Below are 20,408 nucleotides of genomic sequence, written 5' to 3'. Positions count from 1 at the left end.
CTCGGATTTAGACCAGTGACATCATTGTCTGGGTTTTCTATTTCCTCTTCAGTAGTTTCGCTGCAGCTTCTGCTTTATCATGTGGTCTCCTAAAGAGGGGACTTAGACAGGATGTCACTGTTTCCCAGGCGTTTCTCACTGGCTATGGAGCATGATGCAAGTTATTATCAGGTCACAGAAAGCATTACACAGTCTGTACTTTGGTGGAAAGAAACAGAAGGAAAGGGCTTTACTTGTGCTCTGCAGTGTTTACTGGATCCTATATGTACGACTGTCACTGTCTCGAAACAAATGGTTTAATTTGGATGATTGCTACAGCTTTGTATGTTTTCACTTTGTTGTCAACTGAGAAGTGCGAAAAATGTGCCTGTGATATCTTTATGCAGTTCGTTTCTGTTCTAATTTCATGCAAACATTTTGCACATGAAGTTTATTGATACTTGTCAATCGTCTTCATAGATATGAAACCGAAGAACCAAAATCTGTTTTTTTAGTTTGCAAAATACCTAATCTTTGCACTGCTGACTGCAGAGTCAGACATAGCTGTCATAATAACCTGTCTCATGTCTAAATCCCTTTGTTTGGGGTGGAGCTGTGAAACAGGTCCTTCTTGTAATATAACCACTGTTATGGTCTTTCAAAATAGTCACTTTGCCACATCTGGTCTGTCGAGGCTATAAGGTGTATTCAGCCTGCAGAACTATCACCGGCAGCACCATGAAGTCATATGGTCTCCTTCTCGTTTACATTCAGTTTGTCACTCCTGTGTTTGCTTTATCTATTTCCGTGCCTTTTTAATGCTCTTCCTCCTGTTGTCTTTTCTAGATGGGGCTGCTCAGCGGGCCGGTGTTCAGACAGGAGACAGGATCATCAAGGTATTGTGTTCCTCTGCCTCCAGTGCCTTCACAATGGCTCATTTCCTTGTCTAGCCCCTTCTCCAAGGCCACTGGAAAGGCTCCAGGCTGCCACCTTCTGGTCACTCACTGTTTCTACTCTGTCTACACAACGTTTATATAAATGGCATGTCATTACCTGAAGAAATACCCAAAATGGGAGCATTATGACTTCTTTGTTTGTTTGTTTGTTTGTTTGTTTGTTTTGTGTTTTTGTATTTATTTTTATCCTGCTGTTTTTTTCTTGCAGGTTAACGGGACCCTTGTTACACATTCTAATCACATAGAGGTGGTGAAACTCATCAAATGTAAGTGTTTATTTTAGTGTGAGGCAATAGGAAAACAAACTCTTCTTATTTAAATGAGCCTCATAAATTCTACTGTCTTTTTTTTTTTTTTTTGTCTTAGCGGGCTCCTATGTGGCCCTCACAGTGTTGGGGCGTCCTCCGGGGCTCGCCCAGATCCCTTTGCCTGAAGCAGAGCCTGAAATGTTGGGCGTTAGCTTATCCTCACCAAACTCCCCAGCTACAGAACGCCCCTACAGTCCTCAGGACCGCCTCTCTGCTACACAGTCACCATGGGTACTACAGACATTAGAGCTTTCTCATCCTCTTTCCATTCCTTCATCTGTGAATTTCTAAATGCGCTGTCATTTTGTTGGTGGCTCCTCCTTTTTCACTGCTCGCATTTTGTCCCTCTGTGCTTACATATTTAATGATGCACATGGAGTACGAAGATGCAATGTCATCATGACATTTTGTCAGCTTTAATTTTTGTTTTCGCCCACAGGATGAAAATAGTATTGTCTGCAACCAGAAGGCTGACATCTTACAAAGGATGCTCTCAAAAGAGCAGCAGGAGCTGCAGGTTGGCACACAAATAACTATCATTTACTGTCTTCTGTTGTACTACTCTCTTCCTCATCAGTGCTGTATTTAGATAGCTTTAGTCCCTTTTTTCCACTTTACTGTATATTGAAATCCTGACATGTCTCATCTCTGTCAAAACCCATACAACTATCTACATGTCTTTTTTTGAATCACTTTTTCACATACAGGAATGGACAACATGTACATTGTGTTTTTGGATCCATATTGTTGAATGGGATTCTGTTGCTGTTCGTTCTGTTTAGGCAATGAAGGAGGAGTACAGCAGGAATCCCTCCCCCAAACTACTGAAAGACATCCAGGAAGCTAAAAAACACATTCCTCAGCTGCAGGGTCAGCTCTTCAAGGCCACAGGGACAACACAGGTACCGGCTAACTCACAAATTCACCCTGCAAAATGAGACGTCGCAGCACAGCGATGCACCAGCAACATCCAAAACACTCTTTGTGTTATTTTGTGTCGAGCATTTAGAGATGGTTCCAGACAAACATTAATCCTAATCTTATCAAGGGATTAGGCTTTCGCTGTGGGAAGCCACTCTTTTGTGTCTGTGTGACAGCTTATTTTATACACATTACTCACTGAGCTCTGTGTTATGTGTATCAACGCATTAGTCTGCTCCATGTGAATTTTAAAGCTGTTGTATTTTATGCGATTATGTTCTTGAAATACTCATACATTCTTAATTATATTTTTTTTTAACCCAATAGTGTTGCCTTTTTTTGTGTGTGTGGACTGTACAAGTGTTACGCACATATCACGGATTGTGATTGCGAATACCTCTTGCTCACATTTACTAACAAAGTGTGCGTTTGCATGAAATCTCCAGGATGCTGTTCTCGGTGGTGATGCAGATGATGGTAGCATGTTTGAGACAGAGCGCACACTGGCTTCTAAAGGGGACAACAGCTCAGACCTGTCCTGGAGCAGCACTCCTGTAAGTTCATACAGTATTGTACGTCAGTACGTCATGCTGAACCTTTCATTCAGAGATCAAGTCGGCATTGCAATGTACAAGAAACTATCAGTCTTGCTTAGATTTAGCCTTTCCCTGTAATTGGACATTGCCATGTGTATAACCTCTCTTATGCTTGAATTACTCTCCATTTATGGAGTGGAGTTTGAATCTGTGTTGATATCAGTATACACTGCTGATCTTTAAGTGCCTGTGATCAGTCCACAAAACAATAAACATGTCCCACTGCTAGTCGGCACCAGAGATAATAGTGAGTTAAATCAATTTGTGTTTTATTCACATGCAAGGCTACTTCGCTGCCAATCAGCCGCCTGCCACTAGTGAGAGCTCCAGGGCCATTAGACTGCGGCCCTGTCCTCCTCCACGCTGCAGTGGTCAGGTAGACTGCAGATATAAAACAGCAGGAAGTTGGAGATTAGTGCGGTTTATCATTACTTTCTTCTAGAAAATAAAATAAACCAGCTCATAGACTGTGTCAGGGGGAAAATGGTATTTAATCACCCTGCTGGAACGTTTCACAACTACGTGGACTCAAGATTCAGGATATTGATCTGCATGAAACAGTACTGCTGCTTCTTGCAGTGCCAGCTAACGACACTCATGCAAGTTGCTCATCATGTGCCTCCTGCTGTGATCGTGCTCGGTTTGAGAAGATAATACAGCTCATCATGGCATAACCTCACAGGATATATTTCCACTTAATTCTGTTGAAGTTAAAGTGAGTTAATTAATTGGTTCAGTGTTTCCAAAATGTTGATACCTTACTCAGTTTTTCCTTTTTTAGACTCGTGGAAGAGTTTTAATAAAAAATTAAAATACACACTACTCCAATAATTTCGAAGAGTACTGACTCCACAGTTTTCCAAAAGAAGCTCATTTGGAGACCCCCTGTTAGAGAGAGAGTCTGGCTGTAAGAATATTTATTAATGCATTTTTGTGTAATGGCTCTAAAATACATGAAAGTTACTCAGATTAAAAGAAATTATTAAAAATTATAAAGTAACTCAGCGACATACTTAAATTATTTCTTAGTTGTTTCGGAAAGGCTGAGGCTAATCAAACCCGAAATGTTTTGTATTTTCACGCCTGCAGCTATCTCGCACATTCGGGCCTGGATCTCCAGACAGCCTGTGTCAAAGGGAGTCATCCTTCCCCAGCCCAAAGAGCACACCAAGGAACAGCTACAACTCCTGCCACTCCCCAGAGACAGAGGACGTCACGGACCTGGTACCTGCTCGCTTTTGCCTCGCTCTAATTTACCTCAGTTTATCAAATACCTGCAATCACCTGCAAAAAAAAATAACAATTGAAAAAGATTTGACTACAGTGAATGATACAGTGAATTTATTGAATGTGATGCCTGGGGGAAGAAACAAGTAGCAGTGGTTAGGGGGAGAGGTTAGAGAAGCAAACTGGTCACCGGAAGGTCTCTGGGTAATCTCCCACATGAGATTCACAAGGAGTCTCAATCAATCACAAGAAGTCAGCGTTGCACTGCAGCAGCAGCACAATGCTTCAGCTGTACAGAGTTGAGACTCGCTGCGAATCAGGTGGATCAGATGCAGAACAATAAGCTCTCCAGAGGAATCAATAATGCTTTACATTATTATCAGTGAAAGTGAACCGGTTCATAGCAACATCACCTTTTCTTTACATGACATCAATTTGAAAAAATTGTTTGAGGTTGACGGGTTAAAGAATAGCTTCATTTTTTACTCATAAGATCCTAAATCATATTTAATTTGACCATCTAAGTAAATAATTATGAGTGTCAGTTTTTTTTTTTTCCACAGAAATCCATGGTTGTGATATCTGCAGTGAAGTATTTGTGCCCTTCTGAGGTAAATGCCTGAAGTGGTCTCATTTGTCTTGTCTTCAGGACTCTCTGTCTCCGACCACAGTCAGCAGTCCCTCCTCCTCTCGCCTTGTCTCGCAAATCATTGGCGCTGAAGACGACTATTTTGATTCGGATCAAGAGCAGGTATTTGTCTTCACAGGGTAATATTAGCATGTCTGTCATTCGTCACTGGCCTGCCAGATCACAACTGCAGAAAACAACGAAACCTTGTTTTCCAGGTAAAGAAATAAGAGATAACAGTCCTGTCCTGGTTGTTTTTTTCCAGACAAATGGCCAGTGTAACAGCTTTAACAGTATTGAGCAGCTCAAATCTCGCCCCGCCCACCTCGCTGCCTTTCTGCATCATGTCATATCTCAGTTCGACCCCGCTCCTGTGGTGAGACTCCTCGATTCATATCCTTTGCGTGGTCATTTCCCGTTTCATCTTGCAAGCCTGACTGTGTCCTAATATTGTGTCCTCAGCTGTGCTACCTCTATGCTGACCTCTACAAGCAGACCAACTCCAAAGAGACCAGACGGGTGTTCATGGACCTCCACTCCTTCTTCATTGACCGGGGAGCAGTATGTCACCACTTTTCATATTGTCTAGAAATGTGAACCTCTGTGGCAGTTTGAGCAACAAAGCTGTTGAATTAGACCACACGTTCAAGCCTTCACTCCCCATGTGCGTCCAATATATCAGACTTCTTGAAGTCCCATTTAATTACTTCAATCGTAAGTGGCCTTAATGTTATGATATGTCACATTATTGCATCGTTAATTTTCAAACAAAACATTACATGCTCATATGTTGTTATCCTCGCCTCAAGCTGCAGTCAGCCCTGATGAAATCTGTCCTTTTCACAAATGTTTCATTTTTGTTGCAGAATTTAAAAGTCCCTGTTCCTGAATCGGTGTCCTCTGATCTTGGTGAGTATTTCAGACCATCAATCTTTTTTGGTTTGATTGCCTGCCAAGTGCCATGCGAAGGTGGCTTTTTCTCTTTTTGCCACCTTTTGCACTTGTGCCGGCTCACTTCAGCCATTTGGTGATCCCTATTACCCCTGTAAGTTGATCACTCAGTCAGTCTTGCGCACTCTTGACCGCGGTGTTAGGAAATCAAACGCTCCGATGGTTTGGAAAGTATTGCTTCAAGTTAATAACACCCATCTAGTGTGCACATGCCGCAATCCCTTAATACCTGCTGAGTCATTGATGAGTTTGGGTGTGTGTTTGGATTTGCAGACCGGCGGCGGACGGAGCTGATCCCAGAGGAAATAAACAGACAACATGTTCAAACGCTGCAGGACTCTCTGCTTCCCGACATCCAGAAAAATCTTGAGGATTTCAGGTACACACACCAATTCCTTGATCGAGGTTTTAGTATGCGCACAAAGCTTGGGATCATGCTTGCTGTTATATCTGGTGTGTTGGTTACATGCAGGCAGAAGCGCAGTATGGGCCTCACCGTGGCTGAAGTAGAGCTTTCCAGGTTGGACCAGGAGAGAATCAGAGACCGTGTCACTCTGGAGCGAGAGCGATCGTACGCTGAAAACATCATCATCAAGATAGACGACGTCTTGTAAGGAGCCATTCAGATGCAGACAGAAGCTTTTTGCAGAGACAGATGATAGTTATCTTAAGATTTTAATACCATTCCCTCTTATTTCTGTTGCGCTCAGGTTAACTACTCAGACCACAGAGGAAGAGAAATGGTAAGAAAACTTATTTTATGAAGTGTTTTCCTGATTCCTGTGAGGAGAAACTCGACTTCAAACCACTTTCTTGAATTTAAATTTAAATCAGCAGTGCATCTCTATGTTGTCTTAAAGACCTGCAGTGTGGTCTGCCGTCTTCACCCCCTTTTCTTCTAGATTGGAATTTCTAAGCAGAGTAATAAGTATGCTAATAGTAGTGTTTCTTATTCTTTAAAGACTTTGATGTTTCAACCAGGAGTACATAACATCATGAGACACGTACTGAAGTCACCCTCGACTCAATCGACATCCCCCCACGGTTTACAAATTGAGCACTCGGGCAGTCTCTTAAAGAAAACATGTAATTTATGCAAGATGTTTACGTTAAATAATTCAAAAGTGCGACTGATTGAAACGGTCTCGTTTGAAATGCCATATGGTCGCAGCACAGCCCAGATGGTTTGTGTAGAAATTGTATGAGAACGACTGGTATGACATATGGTACGAGTCACAATTTGGTTACTTGTTTGCCTCAAATCTGAGCTCTGCCTCGTTTTGTTGGTCGTAATTCAGAAAGCAGCCAAACCCATGTGTTGTCATTTGTGCTTTCGTTTAGCACTACAATGCAGTATGTCATCTATACATACATGAAGCACCTTGGTGTGAGGGTCAAGGAACCTCGCAGTCTGGAAGCCAAACGAGTCCGAATCAGCTTCCTTCCCAAGATCAAGGTACCTCAAAGGCTGTTTTCTTCTTCAAGCCCTTCTCTCTCTCTCTCTCTCTCTTGCCCTCTCTCTCACCCTCATGAAACTTTATCTTTTGTTTTTAATGAATCACAGAAAAGCATCAAGACAGAAAAAGAAGGAGAGGAGAAAGTGAAAAAGCCCAGATTTCCGAGTATCCTTGGACCTCAGCGTCGACCCAGCCGCATTGAAGCAGCATCAGGCGAGTTTGGCAGTTTCACGTCAGGGGAAAAAAATAGCAGCACTGATCCTCGAGCTCTTTCAAATTTTTCACGCCACTTCTCTCCGTGTTCAGTGGGCAAAGCTCTGGACGGCCGACCCCGGCCTCAGAAACAGCTGTCTCAGCCCACACTCGGGGCGAGCGACCATATGGAGGCTGGTCGTCTGAGAGGCAGCCAGTCAAGCGAGGGCTCTGAACTCACACACTCCATGTCTGTCAACACCTCATCTCCAAACAGCGCCACCTACAGCTCAGACACCAGTCGAGACGCTGATATTGGTGAGTTTTCCACAAAGACGAGCAGGCAGACGTCTGGGTGAGGCAGATGTGGCAGAAGTACTCACATTTTTTATTGACGTAGATGTACAGGTACTTAATTAAAAAGATAAAACAAGCCAAGCCACAGTCCAGTTTTGAGAAACGCTTGCTTGGAAAGTGTTGTAATTTGATGGGGGTTTCGTTGATTCTGTTTTTAAAAAGCAGTCTGCAGAAGTGACTTTTGATTATTTGAAGACTCACGCAACTACTTGACCCCAGTTTTTTCTGTTTTTGTGATGACTTTTTATTTACTTGATAAGTGCCAAGTAATTACCAAATTAAGGAACAGGTTGATATTAAAGTCCCCTTTCTCCAGCTCGATTGTGTTCTCGAATGTGCATCTTAAACTTTTGGAATACTTTGAAGAAGTGTATTTTTCTCCATATTTCACAGTGAAAATTCTATAGTTTCAGTTTATCACAGAACTTGAAATATCTGAAGCTTTTTTGTTTTGTTTGTGCTCAGAACTTATGAAAATCAGTATTTCAAAATGTTGCTTTATGACAACAGATTGTTATTTTTACAACAGTTCAAATTTGCTTGGTTTCTGGGTTATTTTTGCTTTAATGTTATGAAAAACAAGAAACATTTCTGTTTTTACTGGCTTCAGTTTAGTTAGGTGTATAGAACTTTACAGTTGTCTCCTCTGGCCAGCCCAAAATCTGATAAGTCAGAGGCAGCTGACCTTTGTGGAGTATCGCATTTTTGTGGCTGTCGTCAGCCAAACCTGAACCTTCCCCGAGACTCAAAAGTGTTTTAATTGAAATGTAATATCATCCAGTTTGAACTATCCTCCTCCCCCTCCTCCGTCAGGTGGCACGCCGACTTCAGGCACCCCCAGACTGAGTGACGGCCTTCAGTCTGACCCTCTGGATGGGTTACCGTATCCTGCTTCGCACTTTGACCTTTATAGCCTGGACCAACTTCAAGAGGATGACAGAGAAAGCGACAGGTGCATTTCCAGTCACAGCCTCCGGGAGCACTTGTGATTCTCACATCAAGGTTTCTTGTTTTCATTATTGATTTGTTTCTCTTGGCATTTCTTGCAGAGCTCACGAGGGAACACCAAAGGCCATAAGAAGGTGAGGATGCTCTGCTCATTCTGACTTTCTTAACTCATATCGATCTTAGAAAGAGAGAGAGATGAGAAGAAGTGCTGATATCCTGTTGTGAATTTAATGAACCTGACACAAGGCTAACTTTGTTTTTCACTCGAGGCTGGAGGGAATGGGCGCTGCTGATGTCCATAGCGAGGACGACCAAGGGACAGACTCCGAGCACGATCCACCAAACTGGCAGCAGCTGGTGGGACGAGAGGTTTTAGCAGGTCTCAGACCTCATGAAATCAAGAGACAGGAAGTCATCAATGGTGAGAACCTGCTACTGAAGATTCCCTTGAAGTTATATTTATTCTGTCAAAGAACATAGCAGGTCCACGGCTTTAAAATCTGACTGCATTGGAGAATACAGAGTAATGGTCCAGAGAGAGATGCACAGAGCACACTATGGCCCCACCCAAACTGCAAATCATCTGCCACCCCTCAATTAAGATTTTTTCATTGTCTTCACAGAGCTGTTTTACACGGAGCGTACACATGTGCGAATGCTCCGAGTACTGGACCATCTTTTCTACCAGAGGCTCACTAAAGAGGGCATCCTGCCTGCTGCAGACATTAAGAACATCTTCACCAACCTGGAAGAGATTGTGCAGCTGCATGGTACGTGCACAGAAGCATTCTGTACATGACTGATTAAACTGAGGACGTCACAACATCAGATTTTTACTTGACGATTATAATGTGCCCTGTTTTGGTTCTTCTTAGCTGATAAATGAAACTTGATGTCTTTTTTTTTTTTTTTTTTTTGATAAGTGTGTTCAGTAGTTACTTCTGCTCAGTTAGCTCTGCAGGCAAATTGAAGGTGAAGAAATGGTGTCCTCCACTGGTAAAAATACATAAAGTAGACCTTACGCTGACACCAAGTTGCATGATTTGCGCAATTATCCATAAGAAAAATTCATCAATATTTCACATAGCAACAGGAATTTTGATGGAAGGGTATATGTTAGGAAATACAACCATCCAACCATCCAGCCACGATATGTTTTACTACATTCAACGCAGAGTCTCTCCAGCTGTCAAGGCTAGCCGTCAGTACAGGTTAAGTGGCCGACTGTGTTTTTGTTACATGCTGTTTCCGACTGCAGCGAGTCGGCCTCTTACTGAGGTGAAGCAGCGGGAAGAAACAAAGAGCTAAAAACCAAATAGAGCTGTGCTCGATCTTTCACATGAGATTATTATATCCGCATTTCAACTCAATGTTAGAAGGTGATGGGTATATCGCGCTAGCACTCGTCTGAATACTCGGGAAGCATAAACGAATCACAAAAGAAGGTACGTGTCAATTAAACTCAAGTTCAAAGTCAAGTCAAACTTTATCATTATATGGTTCCCCAGTTTGCCGTGTTGTATTATTGGTCTGGGTTATCTTACACATGCTGACTGTCCTTTGGTGCCTCTGCTTTGATTTTCAGTTTCAATACTTGAGCAAATGGTGGCGGTGCGGAAGAGAAATGAGTCTTCAGTAATTGATCAGATAGGAGATGACTTGCTCTCCTGGGTGAGTACAATTCTCAGGCCAAAATTGTATTTCCTCTTTCAGACAATTTCTTATATAGAATAAATTTCAAGATGACTGATGTGGATAGAGAAAAAAAAAAAAGCATATTGTGCTCAAAGGGATTCAACTGTTGCCTGAAATTGCTTTATAATGAGAAAAGAATGTTGATGTTGTTATGGAATTGCTATTCCCTGCACCAGTTCTGTTATTTTCCATGTCGTATGTATAAGAACTCAGCAGTGCAGTGTGTACATGACAGTGAAGGGATATTTGGTGGGGGTTTTTTTTTCGTTCATACTTTACATGAAATCCTGAAAGAGAAAAATTGATGCTGAAGAATGTCTCCCCCTCCTCGGTCACAAGAAATGTCATCTCAGTTTCAGCAAGATAGAGAAGTGGGGGCTCCTTCCTCAGTAAATGGTTATTTCATACAATGGCCTAGATTCGGATGACATCTCTGCTTCTCGGTATCACATTTGATGTGAGAAGTAGCCATATATCAGCTGGCAGCCGCGTCTAAATTCTCTCTGTGAAGAATAAGTAGGGTAAACGGTCCCCTGAGGGTCTGAGCATTGATCCAGTCTGCATTGAACCTTAAGCCGTGTCTGCTGTAAGTCCGGCCCCCTTTTCCCGGAGCCGCCCGCTCAGTTGCATTGGTTAAATACTGGCTATTTCCATGGCAACAACCCCTGACCCAGATCGGCTGACTTTCTGTCCATCTCCGTTCTGCCCTGTCTCGGTGGTTCCAGTTCAGCGGCGGAGAGGAGGAGAAGATCAAGCAGGCGGTCGGCACGTTCTGCAGCAACCAGCCTTTTGCTTTGGAGATCATCAAGACCAAGCAGAAGAAGGACTCCAGGTTCACATCATTCATCCAGGTACTCACAGTTCGCTCATGCAGCACAGAAGGACGAGCTCACCGAGGGTAATTTTTGAAAACCGCTCATGTTCTGGGTGTATTATGGTCTGAGCGAGGCTCAGAATGTCGCTACCAAAGTGTTAAATTGCCATGTCACAATTTATGCTGATTGAAAGAAGCATTTTAGTCGCGCCGTGTCTGTTTCAGCGCATTGAACTGTGATGCTGTTGCTTTGCAGGAGGCAGAGAGCAACAGACTGTGTCGCCGACTGCAGCTTAAGGACATCATTCCTGTAGAGATGCTGCGGCTCACAAAGTACCCCCTGCTACTCGACAACATCGTCAAGTACACAGGTGCTGTATTGTTGCCTTATAATCAGAGCTCTTTTCCCACAGGTGGCAGGGATTTGTTCGTCAACAACTCACTTTACATGCACACGGTTGTTCATGCCTGAATTATTTCATAAGCATGTGCTTGTGCTCTTAGATTGGAGACACTGAAATCTGTGAGGAGTAAAAAAAATCTGTTATTTTCTAGGTTAGTTTATTAGGTGTACTGAGATTCCATCCCAGGCTTCTGTGCACCAGTCTGACCGCATAAGAGAGCACATTAGAGAAACTCATTTTAATTCCGCCCTGCGTGCTGGGGAATCTTACAAAAGCATAAATAACTGATTAACTGCTGCTGTTCAATTTGCATAAATATATGTAACTTGTGTGAGATGCACTTAAATATTCTGCTGTTATGGGTACTCTGACCAAAATGCAACAAATGGCTGAAAGTCACAAATTGAATTAATTACTTTCAGCTGAACAGTCTTAATTTTCTGACCTGTTACACATGCTGTTTCTATCCACATAAAGTTGTTTTTATGGATGTTTTATGCCGTGATATTTCAGAATAACATAAATTGCCAACAAAACCGCAACAAACAGAAGATTTTATGTGACATTAAAAAGAGCGTGCCGTGACTTATGAAGTCCAGCAAACTTAGGCCGTGTTTTTGGAATGATACAAGCTAAATATTTATACAGAAATGTAAGAAAGCTTGATTTTTCTGACATTTCATCATGTTGAGCGTAACATCGATTTGGTCGTCCTCCCATTATTTTTAAACCAAAGCCACAGGAGTACTCCGGGCTTTGTCAGTAATGATCTAATTCCAAAAGTAATCATTCATGAGCTCGCAAGTTAGCAGCCGATAGTTACGACAATAGACAGTTTTCACAGCAGTTAGCGGTCTTCTTCTGTTTGATCTGTTTAACTTTTGGTTGTGTTCGTCCGATTTTCAAAACATCGATCTTTACGTCAACACATGCTTTTAGTCTTCGGTTCTCTACAGTCTGCACAAGGAAGTGGAGTTGATTTTTCCTCTCCCTAAAGAATAATCGTTAATTCACCACCACAAAAGACAAAGCACAAAAAATAAATGCATTTTTAAATATAAGTAAAACATGATGTCTCGGTCTTGAGGTGAGTACAGTCAAATTGGTTCCCACTCAAAATTGTTGAGCTCCAAGAATCGACGTCATGCTCAGTCTGAACGTACTGCGGTGGAGGTTTACCCAATCAGCTGCAGACAGACACAAAGAAGACATGTTTAGTCCTAATAAAGGGATTATTTCTTGATCGCTTTTGACGGTGGCATTGTACAAAAACAGGAGCATTATAACTGTCGCCTAAACCCATCCTAACAAGGTTCAGTAGATCTTTATCTCTAATGAAACAGCAAGTTAGAACATGAAGAATGACAGTGATGAAGGGAAGATGGTACACAAGATAGAAAACAAATGTCTGTTTTTCATTTACATGCAGTTGGCTGACAGGGCCGCAAGTGTTCAGTTTCATCAACATTAATCTTCTGATGTTATCTTAGAAGGAAATTCAAATTAACCAAAAGGGATCTTTAGCACCAGTTTTGCTCACACGATGTTCATGATTATAATTTTCTTTTTTTAAAGGTGTGATTATAGATTATTGATCTGAGGTGTGTCTTATTTGTTAATATTTGGTATTTTCACATTAAAGTACCACTAGATGGAGCTTGTGTTTGTACGACAGCTTCAGAATTGATGCCCCCTGCCTGCATGAAGGGTGTTAAACTGGAGTTCAGGGGACACACAGAGCTTAATTTGACACTGAGTTGTGAAATTATATGTGAGATTATAGCATATTAATCATCTTAATATTTACCTTGCATACAAATCTTTGAAAATTTTACATTTTTCCTTTTGTGAGCCAGTTCTCGCTGTTGTCACTGATCTTTCACCGCTCCACCAGCGTATACATTTTTGAAAGCAGTTATTGTTTTTCAATGCCTAAATTGATGTTTCCACCAGCTGTAGTGGAGAACAGCATTGCAAGGTTATTGTTTAGTCACTGAAAAATGAGATGGTGAAACTGAAATGCTGTGCTCCCAAGATAATGCAATAAGAACACCATAAATATTGAAGAATGCGCAAATTTTGGGGGTAACGTTTCGTCACCTCCGCTGTTTCCTTCTTCTTCTTCTTCTTCTTCTTCAATAATTGCTCTTCTGGGAAGAAAACATATACCTGTGTAAATGAGACTATACCTCTCCAGAAAGCATACAACGTAGCCACCGCAAGCTCCCCGAGTCCAGTCACAAATACTCAATTTGTCACTGACTCTTTGAAAAATGGCACTTCAGCCCTCTATTAAACCCATTCTGTTCAGAAATGCATGCAGCTTCAGAGTGTGCTGACTTGATAAGTGATGCTTTATTATATCTGCAGTCCAGTTCATCACACTGACAGGCTGGTTTTATAGCTGGTTGCACCGCTGAAAGTCAACAAAATAACCGTTCGGATTATCTTATCAAAAACTAATTCTCGTAGAGAAGTTTGGCTGCTTCACCTCGATGTTAGACCCTTTCCAGTACAACTTGGTTATAGTGTTCAGCCGGGCTCCTCTGTGATCCTCAGGTCAATTACATCCCATGAGGCAGTTAATTCAGGATGGAAATTAATTTAGTCGTGTTGCAAGTAACCATGGCAACACATAAAGGAAGGCATTAATACTTAATTTGCATTTAATAATGTGAGCGCAGTATAACTCAATAGATAAAAATGGAAATCAACGCTTGAGGAAGAAGGAGAGCGGATGAAAGTGAGCCAAACAAAGTCTTAAACAAGCCTGCGTGTGTGGCAACATGCCAGCTGTTAGTGAATTACACAGACAAATGGAGAGATTATGTTCTAATGGTCCCGGAGCCCGAGTGCACATTTTGGGAAAATTTCGCACCCATTATTTGGTCCATCATTTCAGCTCTGGCTGGAGTTTGACTTGCACTCCAAGAGAAAGCACTAATGATAAAGTCTAACCAGCTATTACGGGCCATAACGCCCCACCCCCCTCCGCGCTTTATCATAATTCTTGAGGCCGATGATGTGTTAATGGACAGAGGAGATGTCAATTTGTCGGACAGCTGCCCAGCAGAACCGAGCGGGCCTCACCACGGTCTGTTCTGGTGTCTTTTTCAGACAACACAGTGGAGAAAGACAAAGTCAAGCAGGCGGCAGACTGCTGCAGAAACATTCTCAGTCACGTCAACCAGGCTGTGAAGGAATCTGAGGACAAGCAGGTACGGGGGGAGTTTTCTATTTTATTTTATTTTTTTTAAATCTTTCTCATTTAAAGCCGGTCATCCTCAGTCCTTCTTTTCTCTCCTGCTCAGACACAATTTATTTTTTCACGACCTCCTTTGCTCCTCAGGCAGGGACTTCCTCTTAAAGAGCACTCACTTATCCCCTCTTTCTCTGCCTCTGCTTAACTCCTCCAGAGGTTGGAGGACTATCAGAGAAGATTGGACCTCTCCTCTCTAAAGCAGACGGACAACCCCATGATCCAGGAGCTAAAGGTGAGTTCTTTGCACAACCCTTTCAGCTCTACACACTCCTCAGGCATGCACCCTCATGCTCTGTTTAAAGAAAAGAGCACTTTCCTGAATTTGGCGTTTTTCTGTGTTTCTGTTCCACTTCCATCAGAATCTGGATCTAACCAAGAGATCAATGGTGCACGAAGGTCCGCTTTCATGGAAAGTGAACAAGGACAAAACTATTGGTTTGTGAAGTTTTCCCTCATAAGATTTTCTTGGCATTCGGCTCCTCTAACTCAGCCTCACTTGCTCATGCCGGCCCCCGCCTTCTCGTCCTTTCAGAGCTGTACACTCTGCTCCTGGAGGACATCCTGGTCCTGTTGCAGAAACAGGACGAGCGCCTCATCCTGAAGTGTCACAGCAAGAACTTGGCCGGCACTGCGGACACAAAGCACATCTTCAGCCCCATCATCAAGCTCAACACTGTGCTGGTGCGCTCTGTGGCCACAGGTCAGTTCAGACACGGTCCGATGAAAAATCAAGAAAAAAGGTCCACACATGTTAAAGCACATTACTTTTTACAACTGTTTCTTTCATGGTATGCTTCAGGGGGAATCGAAGACAGATTTTCACACTGTAAACATTTTTTTTTTAAATTCGATTTTAGCTTGGCTCAGGTCCATTTCCTGTAATGGGTTTTATCCGGTGTTTACACTGCGGTGTTTGAGAAGCGAGCGAGGAGCCGTAACTCGCCCCCAGTCGGCCATCAGATGAATCACAACAGTCGGGCCGAATTTTGCTGCTTGTTATAAATTTTCACGCTGCTGCAGAGGTGAAGCGGAGTAATCCATTCTCGCCGGACAAAGTGTTGATCAGCGTGAAAGCACCGTAACAAGGCTGTCTGCACACAATCCATACAGCAAGCTGCTTGCCTTAAGCCATCTTACCTTCATCGGTGTCCAGATGTTACTTTTATGAGATTAAGAGAATCAGAGGACAAAGGGAGCACATTTCAGTGGCATTTTGAGCTTTCTGCTATCAAACGGGTGCTAAAGAGAAATCTCTCTGGATCAAAATCAAAATGATTTGTGAGCCTCCCCTCTCTCCTGCCAGACAACAAGTCCTTCTTCGTTCTGTCCATGTCCGAGAACGGAGCTCAGATCTACGAGCTAATGGCCCCAACAGTCTCAGATCAGAGGACGTGAGTCCAAACGCCCTTCAGTCGATTCCTATCATTTTTACTGCTTCATTTGTTAAGTGGCCTAATAGCTCCTTTCTCCTCTCTACTTAAGGTGGCAGCGACTGATCACCCAGAGAGCCGATACCATGAAAGTGAAGCCTCACAGCGTCATACCGTTACCTCAGACTGAGTATGCTCCTTTACATATTTCCTGTGACGTTTTCTCAGTGTTGGGGCTTGTTACTAACCTGCAGTCCCACCCGTGCGACAGTGGAGACAGAGACGGCGTGGAGATGATCACAGCAGGTGTTTCCAGGCTGAGTCGAGACCCGGATCGCACGTCCACCGGAAGCACCCAGTCCACAGGTAACCGGAGCGGTCTCTCTCTCTCTCCGTCAGAATCCCCCTCCTGCCATATTGTTTAACCATCCCACCCCGAGCAGCCGTGGAGGAAATGCGTCTCTTCGTTAGACCTCGTCTGATAACCGCAATTGCCCCTCCTCAGATAAAGAGAGCAGTCCAGCCTCCAGAGGAGCGCTGCAGTCTTCAGTGCCTGGTGGTAATCCATTTGAAGAAGTGAAGGCCGAGGAAGAGGAGGAGGAGGAGGAAGGCTTCGTGGACCCGGAGCTTCCTTATCAAGCTGCCGAGGACATTCGAGGAGGAGACTCATTCAACGTGTTTCCCTCCAGGGCCGACGAGGCCCTGAAAACACGTAAGCTCACAGAAGCGGCCCGACACGCGTCGCCGCTTTCACAGCGAATTAACGTCTTCCTTTCCTCTCCCAGTGGCGGCGCTGAAGCAGGTGCTGGTGACCCAGCTGATGTCCCAGGAGGCGGCGGAACAGAGCAAGCGCTCCACGGGGGCCCGCCTCCTCAGGACCACCTCGCTGCGGACCCCCATCGACAGCCGGGCCCGGGTGATGGTCCACAACGGCTCCGAGAAGACCAGCTCCCAGACGGAGGACCTGACTCAGGACCTGGGCTCAGGAGACACCGGCTTCTTCGACTCCCCAGAGGATTATGGTGAGAGGAGACAACCGTACGGAGTCATGCTATACTGTATGTTGGTTTCATTTTGTTCTTTTATTCCAAAATTTATTTAAATTCTGTTTCAACACTATGCTGAACAGACATGACTACCGGTTTACTCTTCACGTTTTACTTTGAGCAGTTTGTCCTCACTCTCAAGCTTCCATTTCATCTCTTAAATTTCTTTTTTTTTAATTTTTGACATTCAACATGATGTCCCGAATACGTCTAAACACACTGTGACTTTATCCTCAACATTCAGATTTTCTCCCCCGATGTTTTAATCTTTACTGGTGACAGTAAATTTTTATACTCCGCTTCGCGCTTCCAACATTCTGATTTTATTCTCGTCATTTTGCCATTTATGATGTTTTGCCTTCGCTCTCCATATTTTTTGTCGTTTTTCATTCCTCTTGTAAATGTTGACGTTCTGTTTTAATTATCATCAGTTTGTCTTTTTTTTTTTTTTTTTTTTAACCTTCATCAGAACATTTAAATTTGACTGCCAGCATTTCGTCTTTGCTGTATGAACACATTTCCTCTCTCTCTGTTTCCAGTTGTCGCGGATGTTTGTCTGTTATACAGCAGTGATGACTGAGTGACTGCTTGTTCTCTTTCCAGCGGGATATCTGGTCCTGGAGGGCTACGGCGGTCCGGGCGAGAGCAGCACAGACGATGACATCTTGGCAGCGGCCACGGGGAAGCAGCTGAGCGCCTCCAAGGGCTGCGCCGCCGACTCGGGCATCAATCTGCGGTTCTCCTCCACCTCGCAGGCCGGCAGCCTCTCGTCTTTCAGCAGACAGGTCCTGTGCCATCTCCGCAGTCTTCAGGCCAACCTCAACTATCTGAAGGTATCCGTCTTTAGATCCCCTCGCTGGAGTAAACGCCGTCACGTGTCCGTGCGGGGATGATTCATAATGTTTCCTTTGCAGGACGTTGAGGCCAAGTACAATAATCTAATACGCCAAAGGCCGGAGAGGTCAGCAGCAGACGCGGAGGGAAACAAAGGTACGCCACTCCATGGGGTTTAAAACTTCGAAATGTTTCACTTCAGAAACACGATTCTCCATTTAACCCCCTCTCTTTAAATGACACGTGGTCAAAACACGTGGTTTATCTGCCTTCTGTGAGGTCTCAGTGAGAAGGACGAGCAAAACTTCACGCCCAGAAAAAACAATACAAATACATGTTTAAATGCCAGTGCTGTCTCTCACACGTCATACGTGATAAAATATACATGAGCTCATGATAAATATCAAAGTTTGGGTGCTGGCCTTTCAAAAGAAAGAATTTCACTCTAAAATTTAAAGTAATTGCCGTTGGGATGCATGAGCAATGCAAGCATCATCGATGCAGTGCTGATTTTATTGTTGCTCTCAAGAACTAATTTCAGTTAAAACTTTACATTTTGTGCTGCCGGGAAGGATGAGAAGAGCTGAAGCTCTCAGAAGAGTCGTGGATGTAAAGGTTTAGGTGTCACAGAAGAGATGGATTCAAACCAAAGAAGAAAGAAATATTCTTGTCACCCCTTTTAAAAGATGTGTGTTATACTTATTGTACTTTGAGTTGAAAAAAAGATCAAGTTTAAAAAAGGTGGGTTGAAAAGGTGAAAGGTGTGAGCCGTGGGTTATCAGAACTGTTACATTTATCATCTTCAGCATCATCAATGAGTCTCATCATCTCTGACCTCCGTTTCCGACCCTGCGTGTCGCTTTCCTCCCCAGAGAAGAGATAGTGGGAGAGTCTCCGGTCCCAAAGAGGACGCACCGAGCGGCAGTCTGCTCCTCCTCCTCCTGTCCTGGACTTTTTTCTGGACGTCCTATAAGCTTGTCCTCTCACTGCTGAGCCCCGCTGTCGTTACTTTTCCTCCACCGCCGTCGCCACAGACAACAAGAGACTTGAAGTGTGAGATGAAAACGTTTGGCGGGAGGAGCCGCCGCTGGGACGCCGCATCCGCTCCACCCTCCTCAGCACAAGGCAATCAGGGAAGTGGGATTGCCCCCAGAACCTCGCCCTCCGCCCCCTCCCTCCTCCTCCTCCTCCTCCATTTAACACTCCCACCCCCCTCCGAACTCCCTGCAAGAAAGAGAACTTATACCAAAATGTACAAAGATGTGTGTTTAGAATATATATATGAAACACAAAACAAGAAAAGGAAAATTTTAAGATAATGTATTAAGATTTTTTTTATCCCAAGATGTATTTATTTTCTTTCTTTTTCATTTTTTTTTTTTTAAGTGTTTCCCACATTGCTTGCATGCTTTTTTTTTTTCCTTCTTTGGCCATGGCGTTACCTTTTTTTGTTTTTGTTTTTTTTTTTTTGGCTGCTTGATTCACACGGGTTGAGTGTGAGCGTTGAGTGACCACGAGCATACGAGCACCCTGTGACGAAAAGGCAGGACTATACTCAGACTGATAGAGGCCAGAGTTGCACTGGTGGTGAATAGATCTCCTTGTGTTCAAAACCAACAAATAAAGAAACCTCTTGAGTTGTGTTCAAGTCTAGAATTTGCCATGAATTCTAGGTGTGGTGTAAACTAGAATGAAGAGTCGCTCGGCTCTGATCTGGTCCTGTTGCATTTCTGATCTGACTCCTTTTGTCCTCGTCCTGCTCTTCCTCGCTATGAGGGACTACTTTCTTTCTTCTTCTTCTTCTTCTTTTTTTTTTTTTTTTGCTTGTGACTCTCGCTCCCTCCCCTTTTCTCTCTCCTGTGAACATGTATGGGTGTCATCCCTCCGCTCCTCCCTCGCAGCCCAGTGGATTTCCATGCTTATTTATCCCCTCCTGCACTCTATATGCCATGCTTCCTGCTCTGCCTCTGGGTATCTGTCGTGCCCCCCCCCCCACCCTCCTCTCCTCTTCCAGGAGTGGTTATGGCCTTTCTGTGTCAGCTCCTGACAGAGACGCTGCTTCTTCTTCCCGCTACTGTCGGCGACGCTGATCCGGCCGCCGGATATTCTAATAATGTCATGAAGTTCAACATATACTGTACAATGATCAAGTTGGAAGGTTTATGCATAACTTTACAAAAATAAATGGTGCCATGACACATCCAAAAACGGAAATGCGCCTCTTCTTCTTGAGCCACGTTCAGCTCCAAGTAGTGATTTTCATTTGGTTGCAACATTTCTTGTGCTGGGTTGATGGTTTAAAGTGGAAATGTCTTATGAGTCTTCATATATAATCTGAAACAAAATGTGACCACCCCAGCAGGGTGTTAAACCGAAGGACTCAAGCATTTGACTTGTACAGTGCTCGTTGAGTGACGGGTACAGTAATGGAGAAAGCCATTCTGAAGATAAAGATCAAGGACA

The 20,408-nt window shown here is 43.6% G+C and overlaps 1 protein-coding gene across 3 annotated transcripts in view; it reads left to right on the top strand.

The window, feature by feature from the left end:
* Positions 1-19,927, top strand: part of arhgef12a (Rho guanine nucleotide exchange factor (GEF) 12a) — a 48,049-nt gene extending 28,122 nt beyond the window's left edge. For all 3 annotated transcript variants that reach the window (XM_030107955.1, XM_030107954.1, XM_030107956.1), the window contains 36 exons: positions 826-875; positions 1,144-1,201; positions 1,302-1,474; positions 1,683-1,760; positions 2,026-2,145; positions 2,611-2,718; positions 3,850-3,984; positions 4,637-4,738; positions 4,881-4,991; positions 5,078-5,176; positions 5,482-5,524; positions 5,840-5,945; positions 6,039-6,176; positions 6,277-6,309; positions 6,908-7,022; positions 7,131-7,236; positions 7,330-7,533; positions 8,386-8,524; positions 8,622-8,654; positions 8,790-8,941; positions 9,144-9,290; positions 10,106-10,191; positions 10,941-11,066; positions 11,286-11,400; positions 14,551-14,651; positions 14,850-14,927; positions 15,055-15,130; positions 15,228-15,395; positions 15,999-16,086; positions 16,178-16,255; positions 16,337-16,431; positions 16,571-16,777; positions 16,851-17,087; positions 17,715-17,944; positions 18,026-18,101; positions 18,818-19,927. In XM_030107955.1, coding sequence (XP_029963815.1) covers positions 826-875; positions 1,144-1,201; positions 1,302-1,474; positions 1,683-1,760; positions 2,026-2,145; positions 2,611-2,718; positions 3,850-3,984; positions 4,637-4,738; positions 4,881-4,991; positions 5,078-5,176; positions 5,482-5,524; positions 5,840-5,945; positions 6,039-6,176; positions 6,277-6,309; positions 6,908-7,022; positions 7,131-7,236; positions 7,330-7,533; positions 8,386-8,524; positions 8,622-8,654; positions 8,790-8,941; positions 9,144-9,290; positions 10,106-10,191; positions 10,941-11,066; positions 11,286-11,400; positions 14,551-14,651; positions 14,850-14,927; positions 15,055-15,130; positions 15,228-15,395; positions 15,999-16,086; positions 16,178-16,255; positions 16,337-16,431; positions 16,571-16,777; positions 16,851-17,087; positions 17,715-17,944; positions 18,026-18,101; positions 18,818-18,828 — 4,022 coding nt within the window. In that variant the 3' untranslated portion in view covers positions 18,829-19,927. The remainder of the gene's footprint in view (positions 1-825; positions 876-1,143; positions 1,202-1,301; positions 1,475-1,682; positions 1,761-2,025; positions 2,146-2,610; positions 2,719-3,849; positions 3,985-4,636; positions 4,739-4,880; positions 4,992-5,077; positions 5,177-5,481; positions 5,525-5,839; positions 5,946-6,038; positions 6,177-6,276; positions 6,310-6,907; positions 7,023-7,130; positions 7,237-7,329; positions 7,534-8,385; positions 8,525-8,621; positions 8,655-8,789; positions 8,942-9,143; positions 9,291-10,105; positions 10,192-10,940; positions 11,067-11,285; positions 11,401-14,550; positions 14,652-14,849; positions 14,928-15,054; positions 15,131-15,227; positions 15,396-15,998; positions 16,087-16,177; positions 16,256-16,336; positions 16,432-16,570; positions 16,778-16,850; positions 17,088-17,714; positions 17,945-18,025; positions 18,102-18,817) is intronic.
* The last annotated feature ends 481 nt before the right edge of the window (positions 19,928-20,408 follow it).

This window comes from Salarias fasciatus, chromosome 14 (genome assembly GCF_902148845.1).
Source record: "Salarias fasciatus chromosome 14, fSalaFa1.1, whole genome shotgun sequence".
NCBI classification, from domain to species: domain Eukaryota; kingdom Metazoa; phylum Chordata; class Actinopteri; order Blenniiformes; family Blenniidae; genus Salarias; species Salarias fasciatus.
This window is presented reverse-complemented; position numbering and strand designations above follow the sequence as displayed.